The sequence below is a fragment of the Caloenas nicobarica genome, chromosome 1, assembly GCF_036013445.1.
Source record: "Caloenas nicobarica isolate bCalNic1 chromosome 1, bCalNic1.hap1, whole genome shotgun sequence".
NCBI classification, from domain to species: domain Eukaryota; kingdom Metazoa; phylum Chordata; class Aves; order Columbiformes; family Columbidae; genus Caloenas; species Caloenas nicobarica.
The window spans coordinates 187,086,236-187,100,039 of NC_088245.1; the positions used below are offsets into that span (position 1 = coordinate 187,086,236).

At 47.8% G+C, this 13,804-nt stretch overlaps 1 protein-coding gene across 1 annotated transcript in view; it reads left to right on the forward strand.

The window, feature by feature from the left end:
* The first annotated feature begins 1,593 nt into the window (after positions 1-1,593).
* FOXO1 (forkhead box O1) overlaps positions 1,594-13,804 on the forward strand; it is a 71,315-nt gene continuing 59,104 nt past the window's right edge. Inside the window, exon 1 of the mRNA XM_065656757.1 lies at positions 1,594-2,376. Coding sequence (XP_065512829.1) covers positions 1,777-2,376 — 600 coding nt within the window. The 5' untranslated portion in view covers positions 1,594-1,776. The remainder of the gene's footprint in view (positions 2,377-13,804) is intronic.

Genomic DNA, 13,804 nt, shown 5'->3' on the forward strand with positions numbered 1-13,804 from the left:
CCAGTGCTTTAAAATTTGATCAGTTACTATGCACTTATGCATGTGTTGCACTAGCTATGTAGTTAGGTGTCATCACATGTCTATAAAAGTATTTTCATAATAGACAGCATGTGTATGTAGATGTATGATCTGTTGGTAAATTATATGCTGTGGGCCTAAATCCAGTCTTATACTCTCCTTCATTATTGTTACTCGTTTTCAGAAAATATCTTCATAGGAACAACAAAGCATATTTAAATATCATTAACGCTCTCTGCCTTGATGCAGAGAGTGAGGGAAGAGTAACAAGTTCCCCATCTCAATGGTGACAGTTACCCTGCTCCAGTGGTTCTTTGACAGACAACATCAAATGCCATGCTTGGTTGTGAATTTCATGACTTACTAACCCATGTCTGAAGTATGTTTTTTAAAAGCACTCGTATTGAAAACGAAACAGATTTTCTAAAAAGTGGAGTTTGCCAGCTTGAGCAAGGTATTGAGTTGTGGTTCATCCCTGGGATAGTTTCCATAGCATAAGCAAACGTCTTCCTTTTAATTTTAAACAGGACAACGCTTCTGTGTTGCCTTGACCATATATCTCTTTGCATGTTTATGAGCTACGGAGGCAGAGGTGGCATGTCCTGTAACTGCTGCCTTTTTGGAAGGGAAGTATACAAGCCTTAGTAAACTGTGTGGTTTGGGGGTTTGCCGGGAAATATATAGAGTCTGTTCAATAGCTGACTTAAAATGAAATTATCCCGTGCTCCCGTGCCTGCCCACGGCATAAAACTCCAGCTCACAGTATGAAAACACGCTCAGCCGAGGGGGAGGTTTATCACTTCGGGAGACGCAGACATTTTCTGGCGAGGAGCCGGTCAGGGAGGGAAGAAGGGAGGGAGGCAGGGCAGCTGTCCCAGCCCCCGGTCCCGTCCCCCGGCGCGGGAGCTGCCCGGGCTCCCACGGGGCGGGCGGAGGGGCGGCAGCAGCGCTCCGCACGGAGCCACCGCCGCTGGGCTGCTGGTGGGAGCGGGGAGCCGCCCGGACCCCCCGTGCAACCCCAGCCGCGCCGCTGCAGCCGGGGGATGCCCCCAGGCCCCCGCCGGTCCCCAGGAACGACGAGCACCGCGGCCGTCGGTGCGAGCGGCAGTACCCTGCCGGCAGCAACCGAGGCAGAAACACTTGCGGGGGCATTTTCCGTGGCGATCTCCCGCAGCTCGCCGTGCGAGCAGACTTGTTATTTCTTTCGCAGCCCGCGGCCGAAGGGCGCTCCCTCCCCGGCGGGGCAAGGGAGCACCGGCACCGCCCGCGCAGCCCCTCGTCGGCGCCGAGCCCGGGGCTGCGGGGGGCACTGCGGGCCGCCCGCCGCTTCTCACCCACCTCCGCCGCCGGAAAACAAAAACCACCCAGTAACAGCACGGGGGGACCGGCACCCTCCTGCCAAACCGGCCCCGCGGCGGGAGGCGGGCGGGCGGAGCGGCGCTGCCATTGGCGCGGCGCTGGCCGTCCCTCCCCGCCGGCAGGAGGAGGAGGAAGGCTGGAGGCGGACCCGCGTGGGGCGGTCGCTCCAGTCGGTGCGCGCCGGGCGGCCGTGTCGCTGCTGTTGCTGCCGCCGCGGAGGGCAGGGAGCCGGGAACCGGACAGGGGCTGGGCGGCTGGGCCGGAGCCGCGAGGCGAGTTGGCGGCCGCGCCGTCGGGGCTGCGCCCGTCCGCGCCCGGAGCCTGCATGGGGCGGCGGCGCTGAGTCCGGCCGCCCCGCTGCTGCAGCCGCTGCCGCCGCGCTCCCGCCCCGGCCCCACCATGGCCGAGGCACCGCAGCTGGTGGACATCGACCCCGACTTCGAGCCGCTGCCGCGGCCCCGCTCCTGCACCTGGCCCCTGCCGCGGCCGGAGTTCAACCCCCCCAGCTCGGCCACCTCCAGCCCGGCGCCGTCGTGCGGCGGCCAGCCCGACGGGGCGGCCGGGACCGCGGCCGGGGCTGCCGCCTCGGGAGGGCTCAGCGCCGACTTCATCAGCAACCTCAGCCTGCTAGAGGAGAGCGAGGACTTCGCGCCGCTGCCCCCCGCCGCCGCACCCCCGGAGGCGACCGCTTGCCGGTGTGGGGACTTCTCGGCGCCCGAGGCCGGCTGCCGCCTCCACCCGCCGGGGCCGCCGCCGGTGCCGCCAGTGCCGCCGCCAGTGGCCGGTCTGTCGCCGGGCCCCGTGGCCGGGCAGCCTCGCAAAAGCAGCTCATCGCGCCGCAACGCCTGGGGCAACCTGTCCTACGCGGACCTCATCACCAAGGCCATCGAGAGCTCCCCCGAGAAGCGACTCACCCTCTCCCAGATCTATGAGTGGATGGTCAAGAGCGTCCCCTACTTCAAGGATAAAGGCGACAGCAACAGCTCGGCTGGCTGGAAGGTGAGGGGCGGGCGATTCCCCATCGGAAGGGGGTCCCGGGAAGCTCCGCCGCGGAGCTGCGGGCGCCGTGTTCGGCGCTGCACACGCTGCCGCCCGGGCAGGGAGCCGCGGCGCTGCGAACGGCGGGGCACGCTGCCCTCCCCCGGGCTGCTCGCTACCCGCTGCGGAGTTTGCAGCGCTCCGGTTCCATGTCTCTTCTTTTTCCTTAAAATTTTACTTTTTTTTTTTTTTTTTTTTTTTTTTTTAGCCTTCCTAAGGGAGAAATCCGAAGGCGAAAAATAATTTTTGCTCTCTCCCCGCGGGGCGCAGGAGGGGCTGGGGCCGCCCCCCCCCGCTTGCCGCTCTCCGCCTTCCCCCCCACTCCCCGCCCTGCCCCGCCGAAAGCAAAAGTTCACGCCGTGTCACGGTGCCGTCCCCGGGCAAACCCGGCGAGTGCGCCGCCGCCTCCGGCTCCACCGGGGCGACCGGCCAGGGCTGGGGTTCAACACCCGTGTCGTGGGGGTGGCCGTCGGGCGCTGCCCGGCCCGGAGCGGGGGGGTGCCGTGCCGCCAGCCGTCCCGGCGCGGCAGGGTTTGCCGTCGGGCGGCGGAGAGGGGACGGAAGCAAACAGGGATGGGGAAAGAGCGGAGGCAGGACAAGGGTTGCAAAAATACCGTGTGTTTAATGAGTAAGCCACTGTATTTGTCTTGATGGCTCTGTTAAACTTGGTTGCGGGAGAGTTTTTTCTCCTGTTAAATTGTGGGACAGAGTTTCCTCCTTGCAGCGCGGTCTCTGTAGCCGTAGCAGTAACCTGTTGGTGGCAGGGATTTGTGCTCAGCCCTGCGCAGGCTGGAGCTGAGCGGCCAGTGCTGCTCAAAGCCAGGCTGTAAGGCCAGGGACCAGAGCGCTGCCTTGACCCCGGATCCCCCCAGCCACTCACCAGGTCCCGGGGGGACCTGCAGGCACCAGCCACCCTCCCGGGCAGGTGGCCCTGAGCCTGGCGTCACTTCGCTTGGGGCTGTGTGGCCACGCTGGCCTTCGTGACAGTGGCTGCGCAGGGACTGTGGTCCCCTCCAGCTGTGGGTGATGCTTAACGCTGCTGTGAACAAATCTTCTTCCTCCGAGGCCTCCCTTGAGAAAGTGTCACCCACCTGTGCCCCTGCGTGCGGCGGAGGCAGAGCACATAGTTTCATGGCACTGTTGCGTGACAGCGTTGTCAGAATAAGCTTTAACTGTCTTGTGTAAAGGCAGAGCCTCCTCCGCTCTGGGAGGGATTAAATGATGCCAATAAATGTGCGAGGTGCACGTACCTAGCATGGTATCAGCGCATCCTGGTGTGTTCCTGACTTTGGTCCAGGCAGGGCCAGCCAAACTCTGCAGTGCTGTAGCAGAACTGTCCGTTTTCCACTTTTACTTCACTTTCTAGTATCTTTAATATTTCCCTTTTAAAAAAAAAATTGTCAACTCTCATCCTCTATTTATGTATTTTTAATTGCATAGCTAGGAACGTTTGTCACATCAGATTTTTGTAACTTTATATATATATTTTATTTAGAGGCAAGCAGCATCCTGCTAAGGAAATGTGGATGAATCTTAAACTCATTTTTAGCTGAAGGCTTTTAAGGCTTTTAAAAGTAATTTGCTATTTTCTGTCGATGTGATTGACTAAAAAATGACTGATAGTGGACAACTTTTAAATAAGATACCTTGTCACTTGAAAATACTTTTTTTTTTCTCTCTCCCCAGTTGTAATTTAGTCTCCTGGAGAAATGCAAAATACATCAAGTGCCTTTTCAGAATAAGTAGAAGAAAACTAAAAACCAAACAAAGCAAAATAAAATCAAAGAACTCCCAGATTCAAGTGAGCAAATAAGAAACTGCTAGCTGTGTAACTTATTGTTTCCTATTTTATTGCTGCTCTTCCTGTGGTGTTTCAGTAAATAAGAAGCCTTACACTCCTCTTTCTGATAGATCGAGCCCTTCCTGTGCCTTCCATACCTTCGCTATGACAGGGAGAGCCGTTACCAGTATGTTTTTTGGCTGTGGTACCCTCTGGTAGGGTCAGTACTTACCCTGCCACTGTTGGCAAGTAAATATACATGTACTCTGCTACCCTGATTAAATAGTTACTGTGTTCTGCATTGGACACATGTTGCCCTAATCCCTTCCTTTGGCTCAGTCCCGGCCAGGCTGCCTAGAGAGTTACACACTTGCAGGTTTTACCACTTTAGCCAGATAACTGCAATGTTGCTTAAACATGTTTTCAAGTTTCATTGCTGGCAGCCTCTGGGTGTCAATGCTATAGCTGATTTGGCTGAGACGTGCAGCCCCTTTGCCTCGTTTATCGCCATTTATCCACAGCTCAGCCTGAGTAAGAATTATTTTTATTTTTCAGCTTGGGTGCTCTTGGTTTGCTCGTGCTCGGGGGGCCGGGGACCTGCAGTAGGTGCGGGCGCAGGGCTGGGACCGAAGCCCGAGTCAGGCGGGGGCCTGGCAGAGGAGGAGCATCGCTCCGGCCATGGGCACGGATGAGCGGTGAGCAGGGATGAGCGATGAGCACAGATGAGCAGCGGACTTTTCTGCTGACAGAGGGAGCGCGGGTTCGCCCTAGAGCCTGGCACTGACTTAGGGCCCGCAGTACGTTGTGCGCGGGTGTTTCGCAGTCTGAGAAAGAGAGGATGGGTTCTCCCCCTTCCCCCTCCTTAAATAAAACTTGAAGACAGTTCATCTTGTTGGAGTTTGCATAGTGCAATAGGGCACCTTTCAAATTATACACAAAAATGAAATGCACAAGAAATTGAAATGAATGTGCATTTTCTGCACAGGGGCAAGGCTGTGTTTCTCACTCAGAAGATGAAGGCTCTATTACTTGTGAATATGTACTGCCCTGATTTAATATCTGATGCTGAACTGCTTTTTCATTTTATACTGAATAAAGAAGTTCAACGGTGTCAACATTATCTGTTGGGAGCTCAAAGTGGCATGGCAGTTCTTCCAAATAAAAACATCCAAATAAAAATGGCTTTAGAAATAAGAACAGAAGCTAAAGGTAGTAACATAAGATTATTAATAGTAACTTATTAAAGTAGGTAAAATTATTCTCAGTTGTACATACAAAGTATTTTATTTCAAGCTTTCTTAACACAAACTCCACTTTATAAACACACCACCCCCCCTTAAACTCTAGGGGAGCAAAGTCTACATGATCCCCCGTGTGGTGGCTACCTTGAATGAAGCACTTGAGATGTGCTTTGCCAAACCTGCTGTATTATTGATTGTGAATGAGTGTTGATAGCGACCAGCATTGCTCAGAGAAAGCTGAATCAAGAACAAGATCTGTTTCAGAGATAACAAAGAAATTGTAGTGAAAGTTGCATGGAAGACTGAAACTTTTCCCCTAGTAGTAGTCAAGTGAAACCAGTGTTTTCCCTTACCTGTGCTAGTGGGAGACGGGGCCTAAGACAGTCTATAGTCTCCCATGAGCTTCACTCAGCTGTACATAACTCTTCCTTTACTCATATCTGATAGCTTTCTGGCTAATCACCATATATAAAATATGAAATGTCTTTGCAGTATGCATATTTCATGATGTTTTTGCTTTATGGCAGGATTGTTGAGATTTGTCATAAAGGAGCTATCTCAGCTAAGCTTCCTTGAATGGTCTCATCCTCTGAGCATGCTTTTGAAAATTGGTTCAAATCAAAACCTATAATTTTTCCTAAACACAAAACATAGTGTTTTGGTGGCACTCATCTTGAGGTGGATGTGTTGTTTATTTTTCACAGTTGCAAGTATTAATGTTGCATGTGTATTTACACCTCCTTGACTTCTAGTCCCCAGGAAACTTGATCACCTAAATTTATTTGTTGCTGATGCTGAAGGAATGAGAATAGATGATGTCTAGCTGAAGAAGGATGAATGGATGTAAGCCTGAAAGCTTCAGGACAAAACAGGTGTGAGACATGAGACAGATGCTTTGGGTGGCCTTACCAGACGAATACTCTGTGGCTGGGGCTCTATTTTGTCATGAATCACTCTCCATGCAAAATAAATTCTGAGTTGTGGTGTATTTGATTCAAAAGCCACACGTGGTATGAGGTATTTGAAAGACTCTGGGAAATCAAGAATAATCTTCACAGTAGTTGTTCAAGCCTTTTGATACTAGAATGGTGAACAATTTAAACTGCGAAAATTTATATATTTAAAGTGAAGTGAGGTTTTTATCACATATTTCTTTTTCTGCCTGGAAATGCCGCTGTAATTGAATATTGCCTTGAAGAATTGCTGTATATTCCCTCAATGCTGGTTACATACCTGTAGGCATTTACCTCTGTCCCTTTAGATGCTTCCTTAAGTGATTTGTGGACCCTCTAGCATCACGCATTGTATACATACATACAGCGTACACACATGCATATGTAAGTATTTGTTTGGTTTTCTGTTTCTGGATTTTGCCAAGTTAAATGTGATTACAGTCATACCTCTTTAGATATGGCACTAGTAATAGCCTCAACAGCTGGAAGCTGCAGTTGCATCTGCTCTGCCGTGATACCTGATCTCGGCAGAGGCGCAATTGGAGGAACAGCCAGACAAGTTCCAGCCTCTGCCCACCTCATTCCAAGTTTTGCTGTTTAGTGGCTTGCATGCATGCTCACTGCCACTAAAAAGTCCTTTGTAACAGCCTTCGTTTGTCTGTGAGTCACCAGCTTGCATTTCGCTTAGTTGAGTGAGAAGCGTCAGGTATGAAAGTTCAGCTTAATCTCCGCAGGTGCAAGGTGCTCTCCTCGCCTGCGCCCCAGTAACTCACGGTGAAGTTGTATCGCAGTGCTGGTCCTTAACTATTTGTTCCTTTTAAACTTAATTCCATTTCTCCTCTTATCTTTGCCCTTTTGACCTCAGCCCCTGCTTGAAGAAGAAAAGCCCATTCTGACCTCAGACCTGTGTGCTGCTGGTTTTGGGGTGGTGCGTGAGCTTCCCTTGCCCCATCCCGCAGCGGGGGAGGTGGGTCATGGCTGGGAGGGACTGAGGTGCCTCTCAGCAGCTGGGATGCTCAAGACGTGCCTGCTGCCAGCATCTTGCGCTGTTTGGTGCGATGTGTTCCAGTGTTCATGGGTGGTTTGAGCTTCCCGCCAGGGCCTTGAATTATGTGTTGGAGATACTCTTCATTTTCTCTGCCCACTTTCTATTTGCTGCGATATATGTTCAGTTACTTGTATGATTATAGGTAAGATTAAACACCAAACCAAAATGCCTGGGTTCGTATACTGACATAATGAACTAAATTTTCCTGAAGTATCTGACTTTAAAGAACTTCAATACAGAAATGAGGTAGCTGCTCTCTTTGTCACCATATTCCTTACGATATGCTCAGCTGCTTCCCTAGTATAATTATTTTTGTATTACTTACACTGTTTCACAAGTTGTCAGTGAAGTTGGTGATTTAGGGAACTGGGGCTTTTGCTGCCTGGGATGGAAAGGGGAAGCAGTGTGGTACAAGGGGGTAAAGATGTTTAAGTAAGGTATGTGAGGTGTGTTGTTGTTGTTGTTGTTGTTGTTGTTGTTTTTAAATGCAACGATCAACAATAAAAAGGCAATATTTTTTATGTTTTAGGTTCTTATAAGACTCCAGAAATGATTACTCTTGAGATGTCTGTTCAGACTTTTTTCAGTTTCCAAAGCACAATACTACCTAAATATATGCTCCTCTGTTTACACAACTGGTGAATATTTTGTGAAATTAGTGCTTGGCTTTTGGAACAAAAATGCTGGTACATTTTGCAGCCGCAGATTTGTGAAATACGTAGGGCTGTGGCTACAGAGATTCAACTTTCAGCCCCTTCTATTTTTAGGGAAAGTGAGTATATGAAACAAGTATTTCTAATGGGAATGGTTTTATAACCTTGAGTAAAGAGTACTGAAGTAATATATACTGAAGTAATATGTCCTGGGGGTCCTGGTGGGCAGCAGGATGACCATGAGCCAGCACTGTGCCCTTGTGGCCAAGAAGGCCAATGGCATCCTGGGGTGTTTTAGAAGTGGGGTGGTTAGCAGGTCAAGAGAGGTTCTCCTTCCCCTCTACTCTGCCCTGGTGAGACCACATCTGGAATATTGTGTCCAGTTCTGGGCCCCTCAGTTCCAGAAGGACAGGGAACTGCTGGAGAGAGTCCAGCGCAGGGCCACAAAGATGATGAAGGGAGTGGAGCATCTCCCTTACGAGGAAAGGCTGAGGGAGCTGGGTCTCTTTAGCTTGGAGAAGAGGAGACTGAGGGGTGACCTCATCAATGTTTATAAATATATAAAGGGTGAGTGTCACAAGGATGGAGCCAGGCTCTTCTCGGTGACAACCAATGATAGGACAAGGTTCAATGGGTACAAACTGGAACACAGGAGGTTGCACTTAAATATGAGAAGAAACTTCTTCTCAGTGAGGGTAACAGAGCACTGGAACAGGCTGCCCAGGGGGGTTGTGGGGTCTCCTTCTCTGGAGACATTCAAAACCCGCCTGGACGCCTTCCTGTGTAACCTCACCTAGGTGTTCCTGCTCTGGCAGGGGGACTGGACTAGATGATCTTTTGAGGTCCCTTCCAACCCCTGACATTCTGTGATTCTGTGTGATTCTGTGAAAACACCTGGTAAATAGCTCATTTTCCTCTTTAAAAATATGTAAAAGATGGATTTATTGACTTTATTGTCAACTTATATGAAGAAGGAATTTCAAATTCAGTGATGCTGGCTGCAGCTAGCTATAGTTAAGCACGTTATAATACATACTAATATTTTATTGAGTTTTGTAGCATTTTGTTTCTAAGTCTAGGGTGCCAAAGTGAGTCGTAAATATTGGGGAAACACTGCTCTTCGTGATGATAGGCTGCACTTCAGAAATAGATGAAGTGCTCTGGGAAGACTCACATTTTGAAGAACATCATCTCTGCTGCTCCATAGAGAGCTTCAGCATGAATTAAATTGATCTGTGAGGACAAGTGCTATTTGCATCTAAGCATTATTTCTAAATAATAGAACTTACTAAGTGTTATTCATGTGTGTTCATTAAACAAAGCTGCTTGATACCTGTACTGTAGTTTGTGATATGATCTCTAAGTTAGCTGTGCAGCAGCCGTATCATGAGGTTTCTTGGTAGATCTGTACTCCCAATGGAAGAGATGGAGGAATAAAAAGAACAAAGTCAACCACTTTTACTGGATTGATGATTATCTGCTAAGAACTTCATTAGGCCTTATGCTTGTGCTAGATTTCAATAGTGGATATTGATCTTCACCAGATCATTTAAAATAATACCTAAGGAGGCAAATGCATTTAGTTTTGAAGCACTTTGGTGGTAAATGGTAGAGGTTTAGCAGTGCTTTCCTTTGTGGTACCTGGGACCAGAAGTGGCTCAGTTAAAAAATGTAGCTACTGAAAATCTCTCTGGACTCTGACAGCTGTGGCATCAGACGGAGCTTAGAAATTTGCTGGAGGAGCATAGAGCAGCACTTGGTTTGCTCAGACAACTTGCTGTTGTTAAAGGCATCTTGCATTACTGCACAGTATCAATGGTGTTATAGTTCTGTTTGAAAATACATCTTATTCTAGAGTTAATTAAACTTAAAGGTACAAGTCTTCTCTTGTTCTAGTCTTAGAAACTGAATTTTTGGGAATGCTAGGAATCCGTGCAGCTGGAAGTATGTTCAGTCCCATTGCCACTTCAAGCCAGGGTGTCAAGGGTGGCTGTGATTGCATTTCTAAGCAGCCTGTGTTTCCCCAAGTGCTTTGCTGGTGTGCTAACTGCAGCCCAGGCTCATGTTGGTGTGAGCATGTGGGGCTCCTTTTTCATTTTGTCTGGACTGGTTTTGTTGCTTAGGTCTAAGGAGTGTAAGTTCTGGAGCTTGACACATGCGTACTTGACAGAACATACTGTGTATGTGTGGGACATAGTCTCTAAAATAGTACATACACAGATTTAAGTTTGGACTGATTGCCAAAAAAGTGCTTGCAAGCTTGCAAGTATTTGCCAACTAAATTATATCTCCTAGCTGTGCTTTGTAATATGAAAGAGCTCTTATTTAATTAGCTTTTTTTTAATATCGATCACTAAGGGGCCACTTCATGCCAGGCCTCCACACTTCTCCTGCACCAGGATGTGAAATGATGATGTGGGCTGCTCTCTGCTTCTTACATGTTGGTGTTTCCCTCTAAAAATGAGAAATCAGGAAATTAAAAACTTTTTTTTTTAAAATGAAATGAGCGGTGTGCGTATATGAAGGAGTTGTAAGCAAGCCTCTGCTCTCCGTGGAAACCGTAGTTTTGGGGAGAGCCGAAGGTTTGTGAAGGCAGGAGATGCAGAGGGCTGGGGAGGCTGCCGAGCAGCCGGGGCACCGCTCTCTCGCTCCGCTGTCGACGTTGCAGAGCAGGAGGGCAGCGAGTGAGCAGAAGTGCTGGATCTGGGAGGGCCCCACACCGCTGCTGTTCACCCGGAGCCGGTCTGAGATGTCCGGGCTGGAGCCAGCTGTGTGTAAATGGGCAGCTGCTCGCTACGTGCCGCCTGCGTCCCTGGCTGCCCTTTCTGCTGGCAGGTCCACCTTCTGGGGAATCCCCGTTCTTGCTGATGGTCTCTGCTTTAATGCTGCGGTGACAGGTGCCTCCTGGCCTAGGCAGAATTTATGGCTGTTTTGCTTATATGCTGACTTGTTTAAATAAAGAAAAAAAAATCATGTTTTATTTATTTTCTTTTTTTTTTTCCCTTTCCTTTTAACATTTTTTTTCCTTTTGGCAGTTAGCGCGAGCGGGTAGCAGAGTGTCTTTGATTTTGCTTTTGTTTGGGAAGGGCAGCTCTGGAGCTTTGGGATACAGACATTCATTTTGTGGGAGAAAGTCAAAGTGCAAAAGTGCATACTTTTTTCCCCTTCCTGAAAAAGGGCTATACGCATAGTTCAGAATATGGACTCTAATGTCCAAATATTGTTGGTAGTCTCCGTTGCAGTGAAAAGGTAGCAACTTCTGCAGTTTTCTTATGCTTAACTCCAGAAACTGTGACGTGGGTGTAGTTTCACTTACCCATCACTGACTTTTCAAACTATGCAGTTAGATAAGGCTGAAGCAACTTGCTATAAATGTGGTGACTTGTTAGACCGCATTTATTGTGCAAATGAGCTTACATCCTGCAAGATCAGCAGAAATGCTTAATGTTTGCCTGGATGGAAATTAATTAAAATTTGGCGACTGAAATTAAAGCCCGTTGTGTTTTATGAAGTTGCTTTTTAGTTCCCACAGTGGGAATTAGCACAATTGCTAATGTTTTTTTGGCATGTGTGAGTTTCAAGTCTGAGTTGGTGTTAAGTTCTGGCATCTGTAGCCTTCTTAAGATTTAGACAAAACTTGTTTCACTTTGTCTGCTGCTCTTTAATATATGTTAAATGTATTTGAAGCCGCTAACAGGAGTAAGGATACTAACAATCCAAAAATACACTGTTGTGGTGGTGGTGGAGGCTTTTGCTTGTATCTTGCATTTGCTTAAAACTGATTCGAGTTAATCTGCTAATTTGAATGTAATTGTTAGAATTAAAAAAATATACCTGAGCTGTACATATCTTGGATATATATACAGATTTAAATTTTGATTGCCAAAAGCATACTTACAGACTGAGACATCTTTAGTGTTTGCCAACTAAATTATATCTTATAGCGATGCTTTGCAATATATAGAAACTCTTAATTAGGTATTCAAAAAATGAAAATGGTGTTATTCAGAGATGTTTCATAGCAGGCCTCCGCAGTTCTCCCCTGACAGGATGTGAAAGGATTATGTGCTCTGTGCTCTCACTTGCTGTTAACGTGTTGATTTCTCTTTCCAAAAATATTCTGTTCAAACACGAACCTTGAAATTAAATGTAGTGGTTTGCAACCCCCACCACTCCTTCCCCCAGAAAGAAAGTTCACATTTGGAGCTGCGACCCGGCGGCTGCTCCGTGCCGAGCTGAGCCCAGGGACGGGGTCCTGCCGAAACGCTGGGGCTGTGCGTGGGCACCTCTCTGTTTGCTGCTCAGGTGTGAACAGGAGGTCAAGGAGAGGAATCGCGTTTCCTCTGAGCAGTTACAGGGAGAAGTTCGTAGTGATTCACCACACGGGTTCCTCACTACTTAAAGCAGTTAAGGTACATCCCTTGGGCTCTCTGGAGGATACTGTGCTGCTGCCTTTGCTCCTCAGTAAGGTCTTTCAGTGTCTCCAGAGGTTCAGGTGAGGAAAGCAACACTTGTGCCAAAGTGAAAGATTCACAATGGACGTGTTGTTCCAAGATAAATGTTTATTGACTAGATTCGTTAGTATTATTACACTTTTTTTTTTTTTTTTTTTTTTTAATGAGCTTCGTGGTGATGTTAAGGAAGGTTAATTTGTCAGAGCTAGATCAGGTTCGGGTGTGTGCAGTCACTGTTTGCCTGTCACCACTGCACTGCCATGCTTGTCCTACTTCAGCCCTGCCTCTTGGAGCTGAGCTCTGCTCAGCTGCCAGAGCTGCAGATCAAACCAGAAGCTGTTTGACATTCAGGGTGAGGATACAGCCTCACGTGTGATCTGATCAAATTGTATGATATAATTCAAACATAAATAAAAATGCCTAAATATTTTTATCTAGGTAGATATATTTAGATCTTGATTAGAAATCTATAGTGAAGAGAGCAATACGAAAAAAAGGTGTAAATTTTTTTTTTTTTAGATGTGAAAACCCAGACTGTGACTGCATGTGTAACTCAGAGCAGCTTCATTGTTACAGTATCTTGGCCTTGCCATCCTTGGGATGGCATCAGTGCAGTGCTGGAAGGCATTTTGGCGTTTTAAACACAGGTGTCATGATGCTCGGAAACCTCAGAGAATGATGGAGGCAGCTGAACCAGGAGCTTTCCCTTTCAGCTCAAGATGGATGATTAATTATTTTTTGTCTTATTTCCCCTTCTTCCTTGATGAATATACACAGCCTTCGAGTAAAACTGTGGTCTCCACTCTTTATGGTTGACGTTTGCCTTTGCTGAAAGAGCTGAGTGTCTCTCCTAACATTGTGTGAGTATATATTCCAGCCGGCAGAGTGTTAACACTGTTCTGGAGTCTGGTTACTGGTGCTGTTGCTGTGTCATGCCCTTATCCATAAAGGTAGTAAATCTAGTATATGCCTTCTTGAAATAAAAATGAGGACGGGAGTTTAAAGCAGTATTTTAAAAATGTAGCCTGTTGCAAGCGATTTTGGGAAAATAAAGAGATGCTATGTTGATGGAGACTTTTTCGTGCTTGTTAGGAAACTTGAGTTGCTCTTGAATAATCCAGTTTGTTCAGTTTATGAAAACCTGATACTGCACTCTTGCCTATTTCTTCTGTACAGTTCTGTGGCAATCACATAGTAATAAGTATTAAAAGGAGAAACCATAATCTCTGCTCGCAGTCCAAGCCAACGCTAGTCATTCCC